This window comes from Hemicordylus capensis, chromosome 15 (genome assembly GCF_027244095.1).
Source record: "Hemicordylus capensis ecotype Gifberg chromosome 15, rHemCap1.1.pri, whole genome shotgun sequence".
Taxonomy (NCBI): Eukaryota; Metazoa; Chordata; class Lepidosauria; order Squamata; family Cordylidae; genus Hemicordylus; species Hemicordylus capensis.
This window is the reverse complement of record NC_069671.1, coordinates 19,361,717-19,386,044: the sequence shown is the minus strand read 5'-3', so window position 1 is coordinate 19,386,044 and position 24,328 is coordinate 19,361,717. Positions and strand designations below refer to the sequence as shown.

Here is a 24,328-nt window from a genome sequence, read left to right as displayed (position 1 = left end):
CCCCATCCCCTCTACTCATCCACCCCACCCAATCCCACCCCCCGGGGAGGGCTGAGAAGGCGTCCGGAGGTTGGAATTCAACACCAGCTCTCGGGGGCGGTGGCGGGGGGGGCGGGGTCTCTGCTGGGCGGGCTGGGGGCGGGGCAAGCCAGCGCGCGGCTCCTCCCCTCCCTCCCTCGTCCCCCCCCCGCTCGGCTCGGCTCGGCTTTGCAAAGGAGGGATTTCGCTGCTGCTGCCGCCGCCGCCGCCGCCGCCCGTCACCAAACCAGGCTGGGAGAGGAGGCAGCGGCAGCTCCAAGCGGACCGGGACCCCCAGCACCATGCCGGCCCCCGGGGGGCTCGCCCTCCTCCTGATGCTGCTGCTGCTGCTGCTGGGCAGCCACGCGACGAGGCGCCCCCAAGGTAGGACCCTGGATCGGGGCAGGGAGCCTTGTGTCGAGGAGGCTATTTCGGGCGGGGGGGGCTGGGTCTCTCTGGAACTGGGGTGGGGCGTGCGAAGTGGGGGGGGGGGTCGTGGGGGTCTCTGCTTGAGGGCTGCACCCGCCCTCCTCCCCCTAGCCCCCTCCCGCGCAATCCCCGCAGCCCTCCTGCCGCCTCTCCGGCTCCAAAACTTCCATCCCCAGGAAACCGGGCGGGGGGGCTCCTCCTCGCCCACCTGTTGGCTTCTCAGCTGAGCCTGGGGCCCAAGGTCGAAGCTGAGGGTAGGAGAGAGCCGGAGAGGCCGCGTGTGCGTCTGTATGGGTGGACGCGTGTCGGCTGCCTCGGAGCAAGAGGCCAGAGAGGCGTCTGGCTAGGGCGAGGGGAGGGGGCTGGCCAAGCCTCCCTCCCCCCGCCCCCGCATCACTTGTGCTCTTGGCTACTGTCGAGGACACCACCCCCACCCCCGCCAGGCGAGTGGCTCCTACTAAGTGGGCAAAGCCGCCCCTCCAGACGAGTCCTTGGGGCCAGCCCTCTCCCAGCCTCCTTTCAGCACCACCGCGCCGGACAGCTCCTAGTGCTGCGGCCATAGCCGCTTTCCTGCTGTCTCTGCTCCCCCCCCCCCTCCCCCGTGCCGCCCGCGGACCTCCTTGCCTCATGATCCCCTCCAAGAAACTTCCCGTAGCAGCCAACTCGCGCGGTGTTTCCCTCCTCCACTCAAGGCTGAAGCCCCAGAGCTTCCAAAGGGTCGCGCCTCTCCTCCACCCCACAGCCATTGCATTAGACTCTCTAATGAAAAACATGATTCGAACAACTGCTTTGATTCCAGCTGCCCTTTCTTAACCACGCAGGCTTTAATTGAGCGCTCAGCGCCGTCTCAAAGAGCTCTGCCCGCCGCTCCACTTTGCTTGGGTTTCGCATTCGGTGTCACCGGAGAGTTAAAATCCATTCAGGCTTGGCAGGATTGTGCACGCAACGGTGTCGGAATCTCATATTTTGATAGAGAGATATTTTAAGTGGGTCTCTCTTTGGAAGGGCTGCGAGGAGAGCGCCTAGCGATCAAGGCACTACTGCTTCTCTCTCTCATGAGGACTAGGGAGGCTTGCTTACGCATGCAGCAGGGCCCATCCAAAGGGATTGCAGTTCATAGTGCCTCCCTCCCCTCAGAAAGCTGACCCGACCTTGGTTTTCAGAATGAGAGGCCAAAAGGGCCCGCCATGTGAAAGGAAGCCCGGCACCTTTTCTTTGGAGCAAGATCTGAGAGCTGGGATCTTAGGTGCAGGAAAAAGAGGGCCCTGGAGCAGCAAGTGGAGCACCTGGCCTGCCCAGCAGGAAAGGATCACACCCATTGTGGTGACCGGGGGCGGGTTGGTAGGTTTGCGGTGCTTTCTAACAGGTGGCTCCCCGCCAGGGACGTGACAGAGGCTGGTAAGATTCTGCCTGCCTTGGTGAAAGCCGAGAGAGAGGTTTTTGCCTGTCTCTCATAAAAGAAACAGGGTCATCCCATCAAACTGACTTGGCAGTGGATTTAGGAGAGGCAAAAGGAAATACTTCATCATACCGCATGTACTTAACATCTAGGATTTGCTGGTGTGTTGTGCAGCTACATGTGTGAGCACTGTCAGATCTTCCCCTCAGGGGATGGGGCCAGTCTGGGGAGAGCGCCTGCCTGCTTGCGTGCAGAAGGTTCCAAGGTCCCTCCCAGGCAGCATCTCCAGGCAGGGCTGAGAGAGAGACTCCTGGCTGCAGCTTTGGAGAAGCCGCTGCCAGTCTGTGCAGACAATCCTGAGCTAGATGGACCAAGGGCCTGACTCAGTATAGGGCAGCTTCCTATGCTCCTATGGTTTCAGCTCTTAGCTTGGTTGGCTTCGAAAAGAGCTTAGGCAAATGCACAGAGGAAGAGAGGCCCATCTTCTTTATGTATCGTTTATGTAAAATATCAACTGACTATCAGTCTTAATGGCTGCATGGCACTTCCAGGTTCAGAGGCAGTCTATCTGACTACCAACCTCTGGAGGGAAAACAGGAAGGGAGGGGCCTTTCCTTCATGCCCTGCTGAAGGCATGTGGCTGACCACCACGGAGAGCAGGATGCTGGGCTAGTTGGGCCTTTGATGTGGTGGCCCAGAAGGGCTGTATGATGTTCTTATGAATGTGTCAGCCTTTGGACTTACTCCCCCTCCTCCCGAGTTGATGGCCTGTGGCAGAATGGAATACGTCTGGAAGCCCTGCGTTTGCTTCCCTCTCTGGGTCAAGGTTGGAGCGTTAGGGTGGCCTTTGGGGGCCAAGAACAGAGCAGCACCCCTCTGTGGGTCATTGCTGGACGAGGCTCAGACCCAGACATGCCAGCCCAGACCCTCATGCTGCGGCCTCTCTCCAGCTTCATCCGGGGTGGTCCAGTTGCTGAAGACAGGCAATTTTGACCGGATATTTTCCTTGCTGTTTTAAAAAGCGGGGGGTGGGGGGGGGATAAAGTCAACGGAGGCCTGATTTCTGAGGTCCTCCTCCTTACGGTCTTTAGTACCCCACGGGGGGGGGGGGGGGAGTGTCCAGCTCTTGTTGCTGAATGGGAACGTTCTCAGCTATGTGGAATTTAAACAAGCATCATGGGCCTGTCCTGAAATGTTGCTCTTTCTTCCCAAAGCCTCCCGAAAAGCTTATCACCCCACCCACACAGGTTGACATCGGAACGCACAAGCTTTAAAAGTGTCACAGAACCCCTGCCTCAAGCAAAGGGTTCTGTGACACTTTGAAAGTTTGTGCATTCCCGTGGCGACCTGGGTTGGCGCTGGGATTACCGTTGGGGCCGCCCAGTTTGAATGATTAAAGAGGCCTGCCCTGAGATGCATCTCCTAGGGTTAGTTCTGAAGCCGAATGAGGAAATATTCCTTGGTGGCTTAATTCTCACTTAATATGCATTGTCCAAACAATTAGCCGTGCTTTGGTTGTGGAATACTCTCCCCCAAAAGGTTCATCTGTCCAACTCAGCAAAATAATTCTGGTGAAAGTTAGGAACGTTGGAAGCTGCTTTCACGGCGAAGGGTTTTTGCCAAAGTGGGCCCCGCTTGAAAAATAACAAAGATCATTGCTGGAGGAGCTCCTTTTTCGCTTCTGTACGACTCATTTTCTTCTGGAACGGGTCTAGACGCAAATCTCCTTCCATATCCTCAATCCTGCCACTGAATTGCTTTTGGGACTCAAAGCTTGAGTCGAGATGTTCCCCTGTCTCCAAAACGCCATGTCAGTTCTGCAGCAGGTGCTTGGCCTCCAAGGAGGTGGGGGCTGCTGTCTCCTTCCCTGGGGTGCCCTCCAGGGTCCTCCCGCCTCCCCTAGTTGGAGCCAGGGTGCTGAGCGCCAAGGCTTCGCGCATTGTGAACATGAGCCGGTGACCGATGAAGCAGGCAAGAGTCCTCGTGCGACTTCTTTTTGGGAAGATTGGGCTTGCTGTCTCGGACGACGGGTGGGTGTGGAGAACCTTGCCCTTCTAGGCAGCTTGGGGAGGAAGAAGGCCCCCTCGGTCTTTCGCCAGGTTGGGAGGGGAGGGAGATTCCTCCCTCTCCTTGCTCTGAGAGGGGAGATGCAGACTCTTGGCCGCTCGAGGTTGTCCTGGGTTCATCAGAAAGCACACACAGCTCCATCCTGTCTCTGGGCTTCCAACAACCTCCTAAGCAGCCTCTACCTTTAAATCAGGGGCCATCGTCCCCCTTGGTTTATGCGCGCTCCGTTTTACGTGGCTGGATGATGCCGCTCTCTTGTAGGTCAGAGAGGTTCTCCCCAGCTTTGCAAGCATCAGTCTGTGAAGTAAAAACTAGGGAGCCAGTATGGAGCTGTGGAGAGACCTGGACACAGGCTGGGAAAACTCTTCTCAGCATTGCCCATTCCCCCTGCTCTCACGATAGGGCCTAAATAGATTCACCTCTCTTTTAAATGTTGATTTAATGTCTAGATGGATGGATTACGAGAGGAGAGCTGGTCTAGGAATGGAGAGCTGGTCTGGTGGCAGCCAGCATGACTGGTCCCCTTAGCTAAGCAGGGTCTGCCCTGGTTGCCTATGAATGGGAGACTTGATGTATGAGCACTGGAAGAGATTCCCCTCAGGGGATGAAGCCGCTCTGGGAAGAGCAGAAGGTTTCAAGTTCCCTCTCTGGCTTCTCCAAGAGAGGGCTGAGAGAGATTCCTGCCTGCACCCTTGGAGAAGCTGCTGCCAGTCTGTGAAGACAATCCTGAGCTAGATGGACCAAGGGTCAGACTCAGTATATGGCAGCTTCCTATGTTCCTATCTTCCTTTTATAATGAATTTTAACTCATTTTAAATTAACGAAACAAGGTTTAACACATGTTTTATTTCTGCTCTGCACCTAGGCCTCCAGTGCCTTGATAGGGTTCTTTTTGGGTTTAATTTATTGTTTTGTGCCTACATTTGCTTTTGGATCTGCAGTTGCTTGAGATGGCCGTTGGACTAATCCATAGAATTCTATTCTATCCGTGGCCCGTGCTGTGGGGCAGAATCAGACCCAAGTTTCAAGCTGGTGCTTAAGTGTCCCCCAGCCCCCCTGATGCCCCTTTACCTGGAGGCAGCAGCAGGCATGAACTGGGGCCTCTTGCATACAAAACAGGGGCCCCCCCTGCCCTTCCCTAGAAATCAGATATAATGACTGGTGTCCCACCCCTGCTGCCTGCTGGGAGAACCAGAATCAACCTTCACTTCAGCAGCCCATTACTTGGCTTCCTTCTAGAGCTGTGAATGGTTTCCATTTGCCCTGGGGTGGAAAAGTCACTGGCTGGAATGACTTCTGTGGCTGCTGTTAAAAAGGCAGCTACAGACTTTTTTATTTGTTCAGACATTTACGCCTTAGGGGTTTGCCAGTCTCTCTGCTCCCCTGCTGCTCTGTCCTGGCCTTTTCTTTCCTTTTTATGGTCCTTAGTGTCCTCGTCGTCCCCCGCTTTGTTTTAACGTTTTAATGTGATTTTTAAAAATGGAGTTCTATTGTATTTTAACTTTTGTAAACTGCCTTGGGGTGAGTCTTACGAAAGGCCGCATAGAAATCGAATGATAAGTAAATCAAATAAATAAATAAAAACGCCCGATACAGACATTATGCTGTACAAGTGTACAGATGTCTGTGTGAATGGCTGTACCTGGGTTCCTTTTAAAAGTGCACCTGGATGCAGGCTCTTCAAGTGCATGGTACGGATAGGGAGTGGTACCTTCTGTACCTGCATGAATGACTGTACGTGTGTACGTATTTGTACCAGTGTACACGGCACACTTGTACATGTGTTGAACATAACATGGGAATGGGCCTATAATCTAGACAACCCACTGTGGATCGCCTGACCCTCACTGGCAGAAATCACGAAGAGATTCCACGTGTGGGCACCCACACATTGCCTTGAAATATGAAGACCCGACTTTGTCACAGACCCATTCTTATGGCGGGCATTTTTCTGGTCCATAACATCCCCGAGTTTTTCAACCCAGGAGAAATGGCATTCTTGGCTTGAAATAGGATCACGCTGCTGGCAGCGTGAGGGTTGGCTGGCGACTCCCTCCACACAGAAGGCCTTTATTTTGCAGCCTGTCCAGATACAAAAGCTGGCCCCACGGCACTGCCGGGCCCGTCTGGAGAGCCCTTTGCCTCTCGGCGATCAATGGGGAGCTTCTCCACCTCTGAAACAATTAACACTGCAGCGGGAAGAAGATGCCCCAGCAGCCCCCTGCAATTAGGAGGACCCTCCGCTCCCCATTCCCTGCAGCCCACAATGGGGCTGTCTGTGCACCAGCAAACGCCCTGGCACTTTGGGAGTCTATTAAGCCGAGCGCTCCAGAGCCAGGCCCACGGAGAATCCCCCTTTGCAGTGAATAACGAGGGGGAGGAGGAGGAGGAGGGGAGGAGGAAGAGAGGCTCGCAGAGAGGAGGAACCCAGCTGCGGTCTCCGGCTTGCAGAGATTAATGAACCCGTTGCAGGGGCTGCTTTGTGCAGCCAAGGCCAGAGACGCCAGGGAGAGAGGATGGGGTCTGGAGATGGGCTGTGTGCTTGAGTGCCGGTGCCAACACTTTAACCCAGTTGTGCCAGGGTTCAAATGGGGAGTCCCATGAGAGGGGTCGGCGGCGGGACAGGGCCATCAAAAGGCCAGGCCAGCATCATCACATCATGATTAGAGTTGCCATGCTCCCCCCGCCCCCGAATTCCGGGTCTCACCCAGATTTTAAGCATCTCATTCAGATTGCTTAGCCCACCCAGATTCGCTCCGGATTTCAGCTTTCGGTTTTTTAGAAAAGCTAAGCTCCAGCCCTTGTAGAAGCGGAGTTACAGGGCAAAACATGCAGTCACTATTCAGCTCAAAAATTAGTTTCAAGCCAATTGACATAATATGTGCAAATTAGGCACCCGGATTTAGAAAGCCAGAATATGGCAACCCTCGTCATGATGCAAGCCAATTTCTGGTTGCCACAAAAGAAAAGCTAGAGAGGAGAGCTGGTCTTGTGCAGCAAGCATGAATTGTCCTCTTTGCTAAGCAGGGTCCTCCATGGTTTGCATTTGAATGGGCAACTGCATGTGTGAGCAGTGTGAGCTATTCCCCTTAGTGGATGGGGCCATAGCTCCCTGAGAGAGCACCTGCTTGTTTGCATGCAGAAAGCTCCAAGTCCCCTCCCTGGCAGCATCTCCAAGATAGGACAAGAGTAAATCTAGTTTCAAATGAATGATTGTGTGAACTAGGCTTATGCACAGTGTGGGAGAGGGGGAGGGTTTGGGGTGGTTTTTGTTTATTTTTAATTGTTTTTATATTGCCATTCTGCCTGGCCATCTGCCCTCACTAAGCCTCCTTTGCAAAGCAGCTTTTCGTCAACACCTTGGACTGATGCTTGATTATTCCACACTGAAATGTTTCAAATTAAGCCACGTTTTCTTAATCAGCAATATATGACAGGATTCTAGATGCCCGTTTTGTGTCCGTATGGTGCCCTCACCCACCCCAGTTACACTACTGTCTGTTTGCAAACGTTCAAGCATGCCCATCGAGCCAAGGAATTTCCAGAGAGCCTCAAAAAAGTTTTTTGCCCCGTCTAAGCATGGCAGATATCGCCTGGCCATTGAAATGCACAGTCACCTTCATGGTACTAGTGTAATCATCCCTCCAGTGGCTGTTGCTGCTATCTGCCTTATGTTTCTTTTCCAATTGTAAGCCCTTTGGGGACAGGGAACTGTTTTATTTACATCTTAATTATTTTTCTTTGTGAACCACTTTATGAACCTTGGTTGAAGAGCGGTATATAAATATTCATAGTAGTAGAAGTTTTGCTTTTTAAGCCTGATAGCAAGGCTCTGCAAAGTTTGCACATAGTCCAGAGTTGGTGCAGGTCTCGACAGGAAACACCAGTCTGGAAAGATCAAAGAGTAAACCTGCCTGTTCTGTCCGCATCGGAGGCAATTTCCACACAAATGCAGCAGCGCATTTTAAAACAGGGATGCAAGCAAATGATTCGGGGAAGGATGGAAAATGTAGCTCGCTGTTTCTTCCTGCGCATGAGGAAGCGATTGGCTCCCTGGGGGTAATAATTCTGCACCAGCGTAGCAAAAAGGTGACAAATGGTTGTGCAGCGGGACGCCAGCTCCCAGCAGAAAAATGCCCAGGCAGGATTTTGTCTTACTGTGGCGAGGCGTGATTAAACTCAAAAGGATGTTTTCTGCTCCTCACAGCCTTGGCCAGAGCTGCTGCTTTTGGGCGTCTAACGCGGCAATTGTTGATATCACCGGCACTTAATCCCCTTTTCCATTAGCTGCTTCTTGCGAGCACCTAAATGCGCAGAGAAAGGCAAAGAAGATGGAATCATCCCCGTGGAGGGAGCCCTCGTTCTTGTGCCGATTCCTTCCCTCTAGTTACACCCTGACTGCTTTTCAAGGCCATGCCTAAAACTCCTGGCTGGATGTTAAGACAGCAGGCAATGCAGGGCCAGGAAACTGAATCAATTTTTGGCTCTCTGGGAGGAGTCGACTGGGGAGATACTTTGCCTTAATGGCTCTTTCAGCAACACCCTGAGCCTCCTGCTGCACACAGGCTCTTCTGGGCCATCGCTCAGTGAATGCGGGTTTTGCATGCCAAAGGTCCTGGGTTCAAGTCCTGCCATCCCAAATTAAAACTTAGGAGCTCAGATTGGCAAGAGACCTCCCTGCAGCTAGAGACATACATATGCCATCCACACTTAATCATGGCAGGGGACTATGACAGCCCAGTGCCACAGCATACTCCTTGCCTGCAAAAGGTCTCGGGGCAGTGGCCTTGATGTGCTTTATGGCTGTTGCGCCATTTTGTCAACGTTCTGTGACTGGTCTTCCTCCTCCCCGCCCAAGCCGTTAGGATGTTTATGATCCCGCGCGCTCAAGAGCAAAGAGGCAGGGCGTGCCGAGGAGGTAGATTTACAGGTTGCACAGAACTCTTTTGCCACATATGCAGCTACATTCCTGCTCATGTGTGAACCGAACAAGGCGGGGTTCTGCATCGTATGCCAGTAATGGTTTTGTCATGAAGCATTCCTAGGAAGAGAGAAGAGGTGAGTCGGAAAGGGACTCCAGACCCCACCTCCTGGTGGTGATGGTGGTTGTTTTACATTTATATCCCGCTCTTCCTCCAAGGAGCCCAGAGTGGTGTACATGGTTATGTTTAGCCTCACAACAACCCTGTGAGGTAGGCGAGGCTGAGAGAGGCATGCCTGGCCCAGAGCCACCCCGTGAGTTCCGTGGCTGCAGGGGGGCTTGAACTCCGGTCTCCCTGGTCCTAGGCCAACCCTCTCACCACCACACCACAGTGGTCATGATGAGCAGCACACCAGGGTCTTTCCAGGGTCTCCGAAGTCCTTTCCAGAGGCAGGCCGGACACCTCCCCGCAGCTGCCTTGGGCTTCTGCCAGAGCGCCCCTCCTGCCTGATCAGATCTACAGGAAGGCAGCTGGACAAATTGCCCATCCAGACAGGCCCAATTAGATCTAATGGATGAGATAAGCTTCTTGACAAAGAGAGCTCATATTTTTAATAAAACCCAAGCCTCCTTGCAAGGCCAGGCCAGAGGACAAAGCCTTCGACAAGGCAGTGACGGGAACCAGGAGCGCGTTGACGGAAGGCAGCAAGGGAATGCCATGCCCCCCCCGCCTCCCCAAGGGGGCCCAGCACAGCAGAGGGCGTTGCATGTGCAAGAGCCAAGCCTCGGTCCCCAGCATCTCCACAGGCGTTGGCGTACAGATCTCCGGCATCCCCCGTTGAATTTCAGGGATCTGGGGAAGATCTTGCAGGGGAGGTGGACCCCCAAAGAACCTTCCTGGACTTGATCACTGTTCTGATGCCCAGGTGGTGGGACAGCCGCCCTCTCCTCCGTCACCACTTCCTTGCCCACCTCCCGTGAGTTCTGCTGCCATTGCAGCCACCTCTTGCCATGTGCTGAGAAGGTCTCCCCATCTCCCCCTAACCGTCTTGGCCAGGCGTCCGTCCTCAGGGTCTCTCTTGGCATTCATTTGCCAGCAGGGAAGCCCAGGAGGTCTACGCCCCGAGTAGCCCAGCCCAGAGATTCCTGGCTGGAGACCCGCTTGCGACTTCATATTGTTTTTATGGCAGTGACTTGTGGAGAGATTAGCTCCTTTCCCCTGAGGCCAGCCTGTTTATTCAGCTATTTCCAGCTTTTTACAGCGGCTGGAGTCAGAATCATTTTCCATCTCCTTGATCAGGGCTATCTGAGGTGAAAGACGAAAGCAGGGGGGCGGTGGGCGGGGGGGGGGGGATTCAGCTGCCTTCTCCTCACACGGAGAAGCCATCCATCGCAGCTTCCTTGCTGGAGGGTTGCCAAGTGGCCTGCTGTCCATTTCAGGGTGGCCAAGGGGACACAGGTGAGCCACCTAATGGCACGGCGGGGAAGTAACTTGCCTAGGGAGCCAGAGGTTGCCGGTTCGAATCCCTGCCGGTACGTTTCCCAGACTATGGGAATATTTCCCTGACTCTGGGGGAAACTCCTCTATCGGGCAGCAGCGATCTAGGAAGATGCTGAAAGGCATCATCATCAGCTCAGCCTGCGCGGGAGGAGGCCATGGCAAACCCTTCCTGTATTCTACCCAAGACAACCACAAGACTCTGTGGGCGCTAGGAGTCGACACCGACTCGAGGGCACAAGTTTAAGGGGGCAGGCCGATTCTCCCCTTGGCTAAGCAGGGTCTGCCATGGCTTGCGTCTGGATGGGTGCCTGCATGTGTGCACTCACTGCTGTGTAAGACATTCCCCTGAGGGGATGGGGACGTAGATCAGGGGAAGACCATCTGCCTGCTTGCATGCAGGAGGTTCCAAGTCCCTTCCCTGGCAGCATCTCCAAGAGAGGGCTGAGAGAGACGCCAGCCTGCAGCCTTGAAGAAGCCGCTGCCAGTCTGTGAAGACAATCCGGAGCTAGATGGACCAAGGGTCTGACTCAGTAGATGGCAGCTCCCAATGTTCCTGTCTTCTCCTCTGACCAGCATCCCCCATGGCGGGGGTGGGGGGGCACAGGCACCCCGTCCTGTAGGCCTCCCAGGAGCAAAGTGGCACCTTTCACAGGGGAGCAGCAGTACTACTGCTGAGCCAGCCTGACCCTGCTGCGTTTGCGAGAAGCCAGAGAAACCATCGTCTACGGCTTCTGCACTCTGCATTAAACTTGATTGCAATGCCTTGAAGCCCAAGAAGCAAATCGGTCTGCAGTTAATGAGGCAAGCATTCACCCATCACGGCCTGGAGGATTTATTCTGACTATTAAGACAGGCCATCCCAACATGGTCAGTCCTACGAGTTCTCCCCCCGCTCCCACCTTTTTAAACTACATTTAAAAAATTATTCATGTAAGATTATTAGCAAACAAATAAACCTTGGTCCCCAGTACCATTATTGTAATGTCAACTCCACATCAGAGTTAATAGATTTTCCATTTTCCTAAACATGCATTAAAAATGTCAATATTGTAAAAGATCTATGCTGGTTAAGCCTCCCATTCTAATAATGTATAACGCAATTCCAAATCTCATTATAACTCCTAATCTCCCTTATGTTTCCCCTACCTTCTCAAAGCTCCAACATTTCTGAAATAAATGTATTAATGTATACTTATAAGAAGCGGAAATATACTGAAAGCTGCTCTAAAATAGCCTCATTTCTTATTGCATTATATTATAAGAAGAGATCCAGCCACTGGCCATTCTGCTAAATCTTTCACACAATTAGCTTGTGGAACTCATTGCCACGAGATGTAATGCTGGTGACCAGGTGCTTAAATAGATTTAAAAGGAGAGTAGGCAAATCCATGGAGGATAAATGGGTCTGTCAAGGTAGTGGTGTCATTCCTTTCTTGCTAAATGGAGAATTTCCATTCTCTTGATTATGGTGGAACATGATTTCTGATTGGGATCATGAAGGCTGATTAATGGGCAATCCACTTCCACCCTTTCCCTGGAACAGAAGGTTCTATTTAGCTATGATGGTGAGCCGTTCCTGGGAAGCCCCTTTACTTCCCATGAACTGGTCTTTTAAAGCCACCTAAACTAGTGGCTGTCAGAATATCATGTGGAGGTGAGTTCCACAGTCAACTGTGCAATGCATGAAGAGTGCACTGTTGGAGCTGAACCTATAGCCAATCAATAGCAATGGGCAACCTGCAAGTAGCAGAAGTGTGTGTGTGAGAGAAGCATTCTTTCCAGAAGAGCTGGTCTTGTGGTAGCAAGCATGACTTGTCCCCTTGCTAAGCAGGGCCCATCCTGGTTTGCATTTGAATGGGAGAATCCATGTGAGAGCACTGTAAGAGACTCCCCTTAGAGGCTGGGGCCACTCTGGCAAGAGCACCTGCCTGCTTGCATGCAAAAAGTCCCAAGTTCCCTCCCGGGCAGCATCTCCAGATAAGGCTGAGAGAGACTCCTTGGAGAGGCTGCTGCCAGTCAGAGTAGACAGTACTGAGCTAGGTGGGCCAAGGGTCTGACTCAGTAGATGGCAGCTTCCTCGATTCCCCTCCATCTAGCATTTTTGCACGGCTCGCCACGCTCTTCCTCCTTTCATTAAGACAGATTGCCAGAAGGGGGGCGGAGGGGGAGAAACACACTCAGAGCAAATCAGCTCAGCACACCCACCCACTGCAAAGGGCAGCTGCTCTCTCTCCCCATGGAAGGCAAGCGCATCAGAAGTGGCCAGGGCAGAGCGTGGGGGGGGGGTATCTCCCAGCTGGACCCCCCACCAGCCTTTCTAATTCACCAGCTCATTACCTGCTGGGAAACTTGGAAACGGATCCTTTCCCTTCGCATTACTCAGCCAGTGGGCTCTGCTGGAGACAGTTTCATGGTAGGAAAAAAAAACGTGGGCTGGAGAATGGAGGAGGAAACGCAGAGAGAGCGAGAGAGAAAGCAGGAGGAGCAAGAGGAGGGTAGATGTCTCCCCCTCCAGGGCCAGATTATGGCACGGTGCCGCAGAGGACCCCAAGCGCGACCAAGCTTAAAAGGCCCCATACTAGCATTTGAGGACAGGGACAGGGACAGGGACATTCCTCAGTGGCAGAGCAGCTGCTTGGCCTGCAGCATCTCCAAGAGAGGGCTGAGAGAGAGACTCCTGCCTGCAGCCTGGGAGAAGCCGCTGCCAGTCTGTGCAGAAACTAGAGTTAAAAATTCACAACACTGGAAAGAGTTTTCTGTAACAGGACCATTTTTCTCGTGCCTTTCTATCTAGGGCCATGGTGCAAAAACAAGGGCATCTTTTCAGATGCCCTGCAATCAGAGCCACTCTTACCCCTGGACTAAGAGGGGTCAAAGTCCAGGGCCTCCCTCCACAGTTCCTGGGGCCCCCCAAATCCTCTTTAGACTGTCCTGGGTGGGGTGGTCATCTGGCCGAGCATGATGATGCTTAATTGGCAGGGGAGGTGGCCCCTCAAAGGCCTTTAGGACCAGGCTCCAAAATTATCTAGGTGCACTTCTGCCTGCAATGGTTAAGAACATAAGAAGAGCCCTGCAGGATCAGGCCCAAGAAGGCCCATCTAGTCCAGCATGCTGTTTCAGACAGTGGCCCACCAGATGCCTCCGGGGAGCCCACAGGCAAGAGGTGAGGGCATGCCCTCTCTCCTGCTGTTGCTCCCCTGCCACTGGGATTGAGAGGCATCGTGCCTCTGAGGCTGGAGGTGGCCTATAGCCATCAAATCTAGTAGCCATTGATAGACCTGTCCTCCATGAATTTGTCTAATCCCCTTTTTAAAGCCGTCCAAGCTGGTGGCCATCCCCACATCCCATGGCAGAGAATTCCATAGATGAATTATGCACTGAATAAAAAAGGACTTCCTCTTGTCGGTCCTAAATTTCTCGACCTTCCGTTTCATGGGGTGACCCCTGATTCAAGTGTTGTGAGAGAGGGAGGGAAATTTCTCTCTCTCCACCCTCTCCACTCCATGCATAATTTTATACACCTCGATCCTGTCTCCCCTTCGTCACAGAGCCCCAGATGCTGTAGCCTAGCCTCATAAGGAAGGTGCTCCAGGCCCCTGATCATCTTGGTTGCCCTCTTCTGCACCTTCTGCAATATCCTTCTTAATATACTGTGACCAAAGCTGTACCTACGCAGTACTCCAGATGTGGCTGCACCATAGATTTGTATAAGGGCATTATAATATTAGCATTTTTATTTTCAATCCCCTTCCTAATGATCCCTAGCATGGAATTAGCCTTTTTCACAGCTGCCACGCACTGAGATGACACTTCCAATGAGCTGTGCACCACGACCCCGAGATCTCTCTCCTGGGCGCTTTCCAGATTAACCACTCAAAATGCCTCCTTCCGGCAAATCGCATTCAAAACATAAAACCTGCAGGGGGAGGCGTCTCGCGAAAACTTACAACCCCCCAAAACAGCAACTTCCTTACGCCGGATATATGACGTCCAAGCTCTATATCTTAGCAATTAAATACGAAACAAGACATTGGAAATGTGAAAAGCACCCTGCTGTCTGCATAGGGACTGCAGTGTCACAACACAGGAAGTGTGGAAGCACACTTAGGAGATCCGCTGTGACCCCGTTGCAGGGTCTCATCTGGAAAGCACCCTGGTCAGTCACTGACAGCTCAGGTCCTATCAGCATAGATGTGAAGTTGGTGTTTTTTGCCCCAGTGTGCATCACGTTACACTTGCTTATATTGAACCACATTTGCCATTTTGTCGCCCACTCCCCCAATTTGGAGAGATATTTTTGGAGCTCCTCACAATCCATTGTGGATTTCACTACCCTAAATAGTTTTGTGTCATCTGCAAGTTGACTGCGTGAATGCATCCAGCCCCCAAGCAACAGGAAATGTGTCCTCGACCTGATGGAAAGAAAAGTTGTCCTTGTTGGTTCTGGGGTTGTTTTACAAGCCGAAAACAGCGTCTGTGCGCGTGTGAGTCAGCGTGCGGAGAGAAGGCAGCCAGAAGCAGGCAATGGCATTGTTTATTTTGGGACAAGAGAATATTAAATCAGATCAAGCAATGATCCTATCGTCCTGGCTCCAATATTAACAGTCTGGAAGCAGAGATCTCCTTGAGGATAGCAAGGGGGACCGGAGTGGCGTGGAGGAGAGCAGGGAGAGGATGGTTTTGAGCCAGGACCTGTGGATGAGTCACCTCTCTGGAGTCCTGCAGAGAGAACAAATGGAGAGGGGGGGGACAGGAGAGGAAAGGAGGATGGAGGAGATCACCTGTGGGTCGAAGAGGGCTGTGGAGGGAGGGGCAGGCATCCAAGACCTCGGGGAACCGCAAATGGCTCCGTATTTCATTTTTTAAAAAAGGTTTTGCTGTGACATCTTTTTGTCTGACTTCTGTTTGATGTGGGAGGCTGGCCTACTGGGAGGGAAGGTACCCCCAGGAAAGCCTTCAAGGACCCCAAGCCACGTTTGGGAGCTGCCAATGGAAATGGCAGAGACTGCAGAACAGGTGCTCTGCCACAGAGTGAAGGTGGATCTAAGAGGCACGCAGTTCAAGGCAGTGTTGGCAGCATCGGGGCCAGGCGTGGGAAATGCCGGACTCCCTCCTCCTCCTCCTCGTGTTCCCTTTTCAATTCTTTGCTGCACAGCCTTTCTGTTCATTTCCATCCCGAATGTCCTCGTTCTCCCCATCAAGGCCTATCATTATCCTTTCTAATATAATTAAGACCAATTGAGCCGAATAATAAGGCGGAGGTCACGGAGGGTGGTGTCTCCACGGGGGGCCTCGGGGGCTGCATTCATCACAGAGGAATACAGGGAGGCCATCTTAATTGTTTTAACTTTCAGAAATTACTTCGCATGCTTCATAATGTTATCAGCTTTGGAATCCTAATGAAGAGATGGAAAGAGAGAAATCTTTGTTCCAGAAAAACAGTCTCAGGGAGTTTGCACTCCAGGTTATTGGCTGAGAATTCCCAGTTTAGGAAGGGCCACGGCATTTAGGGCCCTGAGTCTGGGAAATGGGACGGCCCCTTTTTAGGGGTCATTTTCACCCCTACAAAAACCAAAATGGCCTTTGAGAGTGTTGATCTGCTATGACATCAAATGACTGCGATACGTGATAGATATCTAACAATAGCACTTAGGATTCCGTAGCTGCCATGCAGTGGTGTACTGTATCTGTCAACATTGCATAGTACAAATATGAATATGACCACGACGAAAATGTATATACCGCTTTTCAACAGAAGTCCCCAAAGCGGTTTGCATAGATATAAATAAATAAATGAAATGGCTTTTAAGGTCTCTCCGTGGTGTATTCATTGCTGTCGTAATTGAGTCCATCCACCTTGCAGCTGGTCATCCTCTTCTTCTCTTTCCTTCCACTTTCCGCAGCATTATGGACTTCTCAAGGGAGCTGGGTCTTTGTATAATGTGTCTGAAGTATGATAGTTTGAGCCTGGTTGTTTGTGCCTCGAGTGAAAATTCTGGATTGATTTGTTCTATGATCCATTGGTTCCTTTTCCTGGCTGTCCATGGGATACTCAAAAGTCTTCTCTAGCACCAAAGTTCAAAAACATCAATGCTTTTCTTATCTTGCTTCTTCAAAGTCCAGCTTTCGCATCCATAGAGTGTCATGGGGGGAACCATTAGCAGAACGATTCTAATCTTTGTAGGTGTAGACATGTCACAGCATCTAAAAATATCCTTTCCGAGGCCTTCCTTGCAACCCTACCAAGTGCTAAGTCTGCAGAGTATTTCTTGACTGTGGGATCCTTTACTGTTGACAGTCGACCCTAAAAGGCAGAAGCTCTCCACCACTTCAGTGTCTTCATTGTCAGTTCTGAGGCTGGTGGCTGTACCCATTGTCATTAGTTTAGTCTTCTTGACATTTAGTTGTAGTCCCATTTTTTCTCTGTGCTCCTTGACTTTCATTACTAGAGCTAGCAGATCATCCGCGTTCTCAGCTATCAGGGTGGTGTCATCAGCGTAGCGCAAGTTATTGATGTTTCTTCCTCCCACTTTAAAACCACGCTCATCTTCTTCCAATCCAGCTTCTCTCAGTATATGTTAAGCATATAAGTTGAATAAATAAATATCCTGGGCAGAAACTCAGGGCAGGCAGATCAGGGCCTCCTGGTAGACCGCTCTATGCTTTGCAGTCGATCGGCAAGGGGTTTAGACTCCCAAGAATTTGAGAACTGCAAGTAAACAAATTGTCCGCCATGGCTGGTCTTGTACTTATTGTTCCTCTCTAAGCCTCAGTGTCCATCATCTGTAAAATGGGCATATTAATGGGTTCCCTTTGGCCAGGTTTTTGTGCATATCTGCTGGCTAGTTTTTGAATGCTGTGATCTGTGAGGTGTACGTTGGTACCCATAGATGCTGGACAGCCAGTGACTGGTTTAAGAAGTTCGACAGGAAGTGGGCTCCATCCTTGAGGCGTGATTTTGCACCTGGTCCTGGCTAGTCCAGGGGTGTGTCAACTGGTCTGAGACACCTCAGACTTCCAGGTAAATCACAAAGAAAGAGCAGGTGCTTGCAGGCCTGTAAGCTGTGCCCAGACAATCTTCCAGTCTTTGCAATGAGCACCACAGAATCGAACTTCTCCCTCTTTTCCTCCCTGACAGCAACGCTGTGAAAAACCTGTCAGAACCCATTAGGCTCCTAACCTCCACATGGGGGTCCTCTCGAAAGAGCAAGAAGAAGGCTGATCAGTTCAAGAAGGAAAGAATGCATCTGTGTGGGAAGAGGCAAGGCGGCGCAGGATTATGTGGGGGGGGGGGTCAAGTGGGCTGTGTTCACAGTGCTTCAGTTATTGATGCAAATCCTTATTAGAACAGCGGAGGAGGAGGCACATCCGTCCCCCTCCACTCTAACCCAGGAGGGAGTGTCTCTCCTAAGATGCTAGAAAAGAGAGATGAAGCAGATCCTTTCTTTCCGCTCCCTCCAGAACTCTGGTTTTTCTCATGTGCAAATAGATGCAGGTTTAAAACCAACCAGTTGATTGATTAATCAATCGATTAATCAACTAGAGCTCATGCAATTTATCAGCCAAGATGCCTCCGATAGTTAATGTGACCCGCCTATTGCAACCCTTTCAATTCAAAGGGCTTTTTGAGGTTTCTGGACGAATGCCATTCACAGAGAGGCCGGAGCCATCCACAGCAACCATCCACTGCTAGGAGAACCACACGAGGCTGATTCTAAGGTGCAGCTGGATGCATTTTGTGCCGTGCAAAAATGTTGGTCAGTGGGGACTTAAGGCCTTGTGTTTAATTTGAAGTTAGGTGGGTTGTCAAAAGAAACGGATGAGGAAAAGAGAAGACAAAAATAAAGAGAAAAGCCGTGACTAGAAAATAGGCACAACCTTATACTAAAAATTTATCTGAGCCTCCCCTTCTTCTCCCAGCCTCTGCAAAGCACCTCCGGGTTTCTTTTTCTCTGTCATTCCTTGTTACTTCCCTTCCGTTCTCCCGCCTCGCCCTCTCTCTAGCTTGCATTCTTATTTTCCCTTCTGTGTTCTATTTTTCTTCTTCTTCTTTTTTCTATTTTAAAAAAAATATCTGGAGTGAAACAATATAGTGCTCGTGGATGGGGTGGGAGGGAGAACTTTGCCGGCTGTTTGAGAGGGAAAGCTTAGAATAAATCCAAGGAGAAGGCTGAGAAGGGAAATTGCTTTGCAGGCAAGGACTAGGAGGAGCAGATTTGGAAAGGCAGGGGAGGCAGTTCAAGATCTGAGGATGGGCCCGTCGACTGGTCCAAGGGACATCTCCTGGGAAGGATTCTCCTTGCGTGGTTTCTGCTTTCCATGCCAAGAAGACGGGCAACTCCCAGCGTTGTGTTTTAACAGAGACTAGCAGAGCAACTGTGGGAGCCTGCACTTGGACCAGATTGCTCCAGGAAGGTGTGGCAAAGATCCATCTCTGCAGACCGGGTGCCACACTTTTGAGACTGTGATGGCAGATTACTGTAGCCATGGCTGGGTTTCTTTAAAAAAGGAACATGCATCCCTAACTGAAATCTGCTCCGTTCCGGAAGCCGTTCCATCAGGGCTGCGCTACAGATGGCTGGGCTGGGTGATTGGCTGAGCGGCAAAGGGGCTCTGGCTCGCCCGGCTCCATTTGTCTCTGGAAGGGCTGCCAAGTCGCTCCATTCCTTGAGTCGACTCTTGTGCGGGAGAAGCCCAGCCGCCAGGAGCAGCTCTTGGAACTGTGCAGATTGGAGGCTGCGTCGTCATCTCACAAGTCGCAGGGATTGGATGCTTTGAACTGAGAGCAGGGAGGAGGTCTGTGTCCAAGTCTTGCTCCGCAGTGAAACCACTGGGCGGCCATAGGCCACTCGCTCGCTCTTGGCCCAGCCTACCTCACAGGGTTGTGGTGGAGATTAAAGTGGAGGAACTTATGAATGCCCCCCGAGCTCAAGGAAGGGAAGGATCTACTTCCTGCCTCTAGAAGTGACTAAAGCCCGATCCAGACATTACGCTGTACGGGTGTACAGATGTCTGTACGCCTGCTCGTACATGTGTTTGTGAGAATGACTGCACCTGTGTTCATTTAAAAAGTGAACCTGGAGCCAGGCCCTTCAAATGCATGGTACAGAGAGGAAGTGTGTTTCTGTGCCTGTGTTCAGCATCACATGTGAACAACTGTGCCAGTGTGCAGATCTGTACCTGTGAACACTGTACACTCATCATACGAGTGTTGGAGATAATGTGCAAATGGGCCTAAAAGCACAATTAAGCCAGGACATCTATTGTGCAGATTTGTCAGCTGCAGGGAATGGTTTGAGGACACCGGATTCTGTTGCATTTTTAAAGCTAAGCAGGCCCCGGCATGGAAGGATGAATGGATGGGGTCTTGGGGCATTGCTCTAGCAGCAGCAGCTAGCTATGAAAGCAAAATGGATCCTCCATCTTCAGGGGCAGTCCACCTCTGCGATGAGGAAGGCTCTCCCGTCCCATGTTCTGTGCTTGTGCAGGGAAGTGTCACACTTCCCCCGCTGCGCTGCTTGAAGACCAAAAATGAATGCCTTGCAAGAGCCCCATTGAGTCCTTCTGGAACGGCTCGGAGAGTAATGAATGCTCAGAGAGATTCTCCGAAGCCGCTGCATTTCAGCTGATCAAGGCAGGCCTCTGTTTGACTTTCACACAGTGTGTGGGGGGGGGGGGTTGTGGGGGGGTGCAGGGGGAGATGTTTCCTTCTTCCCCTGAGGGGAGGAAAGAAAAGAATTAAAACGCTGAGATTAAATTAGTGTCTGAGTCACTGTAATGTTGTCGGCAAAGCTCTGTTCCTCCACGTGGAGATCTGGGCCAGCTCTTTGCAGATTTTTTTTGTGCCACGTTATCGAGATAATTAATCCTGCCAAATCAATCTCGGGTGAGGGAGGGGCCCCGCCACACACGGAGCGAGCGGAGGCCAGTATGGACTGCCCTAGATAAATTCCTGGGGAAAGGGGGCCTTTCATAACCCTTCTCAGCTGAATGGCTCTTTTTATCGCCTGGTTTAATGAGTCCCTCTGGCTGGATTCTTTGTACTGCAAAAATTATCATTTCATTTTTAAGAGGGCGCACCAGCGACGCCCGCGACACTCGCTCTCCCTCCTTTCCAAAGGACGGAGCCTCCCCGGACAAATTCAAAGGGAAGTGCACACATCTCGCCAGACGGCATGCACGAGACAGGCCCCGACCCACGCTGGCGACTGAGGCACCGTGTTCAAAAGGAGGAATCCTGAGGGCTTTGCCTGCTACAGCGTCACTCACTTCTTTAACCTCGGCAGCGTCAGGTCTGCCTTTCCCTCCGCTCTGATGTGGGGCTGGCACTCTGCACATGCCCCTTTCCTTAGTCCATAGGACAATGTATGTGGAGGGGCCAGAGCTCTGAGTGGGAGGGAGAGACGTGGGGAGAGCCGGCATGAATGGTCCCCTTTGCTAAGCAGGGCCCACCCTGGTTTGCATTTGAATGGGAGACTGCATGTGCGTGAGCAGCACTGTAAGATAATCCCCTTCGGGGATGATGGGGCCGCTCTGGGAAGAGCACCTTCCCGCTTGCATGCAGAAGCTTCCAGCTTCCCTCCCTGGCAGCATCTCCAAGATCGGGCTGAGAGAGACTCCTGCTTGCAGCCTTGGAGAAGCCGCTGCCAGTCAGTGTAGGCAATACTGAGCTAGAGGGACGAGGGGTCTGACTCGGCAGAAGGCAGCTTGCTCTGTTCCTAAGAGCCTCTGCTTTGCAAGCAGGAGGTCCCATTTTCAACCCCTGCTGCCAGCCTCCCCAGGTAAGTCAGGGAAAGACCCTTCTCTGTCTAAACTGGGCTTGGAGGGCTTCTGCTGCCAGTTTGTGCAGAGAGTACTGAGCTAGGTGGACCAAAGGCCTGACTCAGTAAGAGGCAGCTTCCTACGTTCAATCATCTCTCACCTAAGACGAGGCACAGGTTGATCAGTGGGGCGGGGGGGGGGGGAACATGGCAGCCCATCAGACACCAGTCCCCAAACCTCAGCCTTCCCCGGTGGTTCTTTTCCGCCTTCCTCGCTGGCCCAGCCCAACCCCTTCCTGTCTTCTCAAGAGAATGCCGACTGTGGTCATTAACATCCCCTTCGAAAGACTCTGCTCTGCTCTGATCATAAAGCATTTTTACCTCTCCCTCCCTCCCTCCCGACTGGAACTGTCTCTGCTCGATGCAACCTTCAGTTTCCCTTTGAACATGGGGGCACCGAATCCATTCATCTCCCTCGTTACGGCCTCTTTCTAAATGGGTTCTGTTCCACTCCTCGCTCTACTGAATTTTTGTCCCCTCTGATTTATTGCAGGACCCAGCAAGAGACACGCACAGAGAGAGGGGTCTTCCCCTCACAGGGCACCTTCTGGGTTTTTTTAAATTATTTTTATTTTTAAACAACACCCACCCCAGTTTTGCTCCAGGCGGGGCTCAATATCTCAGCCTCCCCTGCAACTTGCTTATAATGTAAGGTGGTGTGTGTGTGTGTGTGTCTCTTGACTAAACTCCAAAGCTGCTGGAGAAATCCACAGACTTGTTTTCCAGAGATAACAGGTAAAGTGTGCTGTCAACTCCTGGCGCCCACAGACTAGCCCTGTGGTTGTCTTGGGTAGAATACAGGAGAGGTTGACCATGGCCTCCTCCCGCACAGTGTGAGATGATGCCTTTCAGCATCTTCCTATATCTAAGAGAGGGCTGAGAGAGATTCCTGCCTGCAACCTTGGAGAAGCTGCTGCCAGCCTGGGTAGACAATACTGAGTTAGATGGACCAAGGGTCTGACTCAGTATATGGCAGCTTCCAAGGTTCCTAGGTTCCTAAAGCTTACAAAGCTCCTTTCTGAAAGGGGACGGTCCTCACTAGGGCTCTATATGTCGTCATCATCATCATCAGTTTTATTACGGCCATTGGCCAGCAAAAATGGTAGTAACAAATATACTGAATGTGGATCATAAAGCCGCCACGGGACGAAGGAATGAGAAGCCGTTACGAGACAAATGCCCCGGCTTCTCCGTCCTGGAGATGGAGGCTGTGGCACACACAGTTTTCTCGACCTCGTCCCACCCTATTGGACTCACCCACGCCTTTCTGTTATGGCTGGCAGCTCATTCAGGATTGGGTCTGCCAAAGTCTTCCCTGTAACGGGTATTTAAAGGTGTTGTGGACTACAACTCCCGTCATCCCCAGAGAAAGGCCATTGCAGCTGGGGATATTGGGAGTGGTAGTCAACAACAGCTGGGAATTCTTGTTACAGGGGACCCTGGTCTGGAGGGGCTCCTAGATCCAGCTTTGCCAACAGCCGTGGCATGCCAGTGGACCCGCCCCCCCACATCCCAGACAGAGGCCTCCCGGCCATCTTTTTGTAAACTGCAGGCTAGACTGCTACCCTAACATGGCATGCAGGGCTGCCTTTGAAGACTGCTCAGAAACTCTCGTGGATTGCAAAACAGCGCTGCTAGAGCCGGGCTAAGCAACCTTGGCGCTCCAGCGGCTGTTGAACTACAACTCCCATCATCCCCTGTCACCGTGTGGCTGGGGCTGCCGATCCCTTTGCTAGCGGTTCTTCTTTCAGAGAGCTCTCTGGACAGAAGGTTCCTTTCTGGTTTGCCACAACCATCCAGGCAACATCTGCCTGCCGGCGTAGCTGCCAAGCGGCTTCATGAGGGACAGCCTGCCTTGCCTTCCACGCCTCGGCTGCAGGGTCCAAAGACAAGCGCCAGCAAAAAACACCTGATCTTCTGGGCGGGGTGGGGGAGGCTTTGGGGGACGGGAGGACGCATAGCTGGGACAGCGTCTCCCCTCCCCTGTCACATTTCCCGTGCTTCTAATTTAAGCCCGCGTGCAAGGCCATAAATCACTCCTGTGTGTCTTGGGCTCTGTTATTGCAATCCCAGGTGTGTGGCAGGAAGATGCCAGCTCTCGTTTGGGTCAATACGAGTGACGGCACATCCATTGCCATGTCCGCATGTTTAATACGGAGCAAAGTCATCTCTGCGCAAAGCAGGCCTACCTGCCCGCACCACGGACGCACAGTCCCCGTGTCATGCCCTGGGAGACAAAAGGGAGAGGAGGGCTGGTCTTGTGGCCGCGAGCGGGACTTGTCTCCCTTGCTAAGCAGGGTCTGCCTTGGTTTGTTTTTGGATGGGAGAGTATATCTGAGCACTGTCAGGGATTCCCTTTAGGGGATGGGGCCATCGCTCAGTGGAAGAGCAGGAAGGTCCCACGTTCAACCCCTGGCGGCATCTCCAGGTAGGGCTGGGAGGGACTCCTGAGCCTGAAACCTTGGAGAGCTGCTGCCAGTCAGTGTAGACAAGAAGACTGAGTTAGATGGACCGAAGGTCTGACTCAGTATAAGGCAGCTTCCTATATTTCTAAGACACACAGAGCTTTCCGACCCGAGGTTGGGAAATGAGCAACACACCCATCTACTTATCAACAAAGCAGAAAAAACAGCATAAGAACAGCCCTGCTGGATCAGGCCCAAGGAGGCCCATCTAGTCCAGCATCCTGTTCCACACAGTGGCCCACCGGATGACTCTGGAAGCCACAGGCAGGAGTTGAAAAGGGCCTGCCCTCTCTCCTGCTGTTGCTCCCCTGCAACTGGGACTTAGAGGCATCCTGCCTTTGAGGCTTGAGGTGGCCTGTAGCCCTCCGACTAGTAGCCGTTGATAGACCTCTCCTCCATGCAGTTATCCAAACCCCTCTTCTTGTGGCAGAGAATTCCACACAAGTTGATTATGTGTTGTGTGAAAAAATGCTTCCGTTTTTCCGAGTGACAGGTCATGTCAGTCCGTAAGCGTTTTCATAAGGTAGAACGTTCTCGGGATGGATTCTCACTTGTCCTCCAAATCATGACTCGCTTGTAGACAGTGTGGACAGATTTTTGGTTTCTGGCAGGACAGTGGAGAGCCCCGTTCTCCTGAATGCTACCACCAGCCCCAGTTCCAGACTCATAATAATGGGACTGTGCAGAAGCATCATCGTGAAGGAACAA

At 52.1% G+C, this 24,328-nt stretch overlaps 1 protein-coding gene across 2 annotated transcripts in view; it reads left to right on the top strand.

The window, feature by feature from the left end:
- The first annotated feature begins 201 nt into the window (after positions 1-201).
- Positions 202-24,328, top strand: part of SEZ6L (seizure related 6 homolog like) — a 62,998-nt gene continuing 38,871 nt past the window's right edge. For both annotated transcript variants that reach the window (XM_053279946.1, XM_053279945.1), the window contains exon 1: positions 202-402. In XM_053279946.1, coding sequence (XP_053135921.1) covers positions 321-402 — 82 coding nt within the window. In that variant the 5' untranslated portion in view covers positions 202-320. The remainder of the gene's footprint in view (positions 403-24,328) is intronic.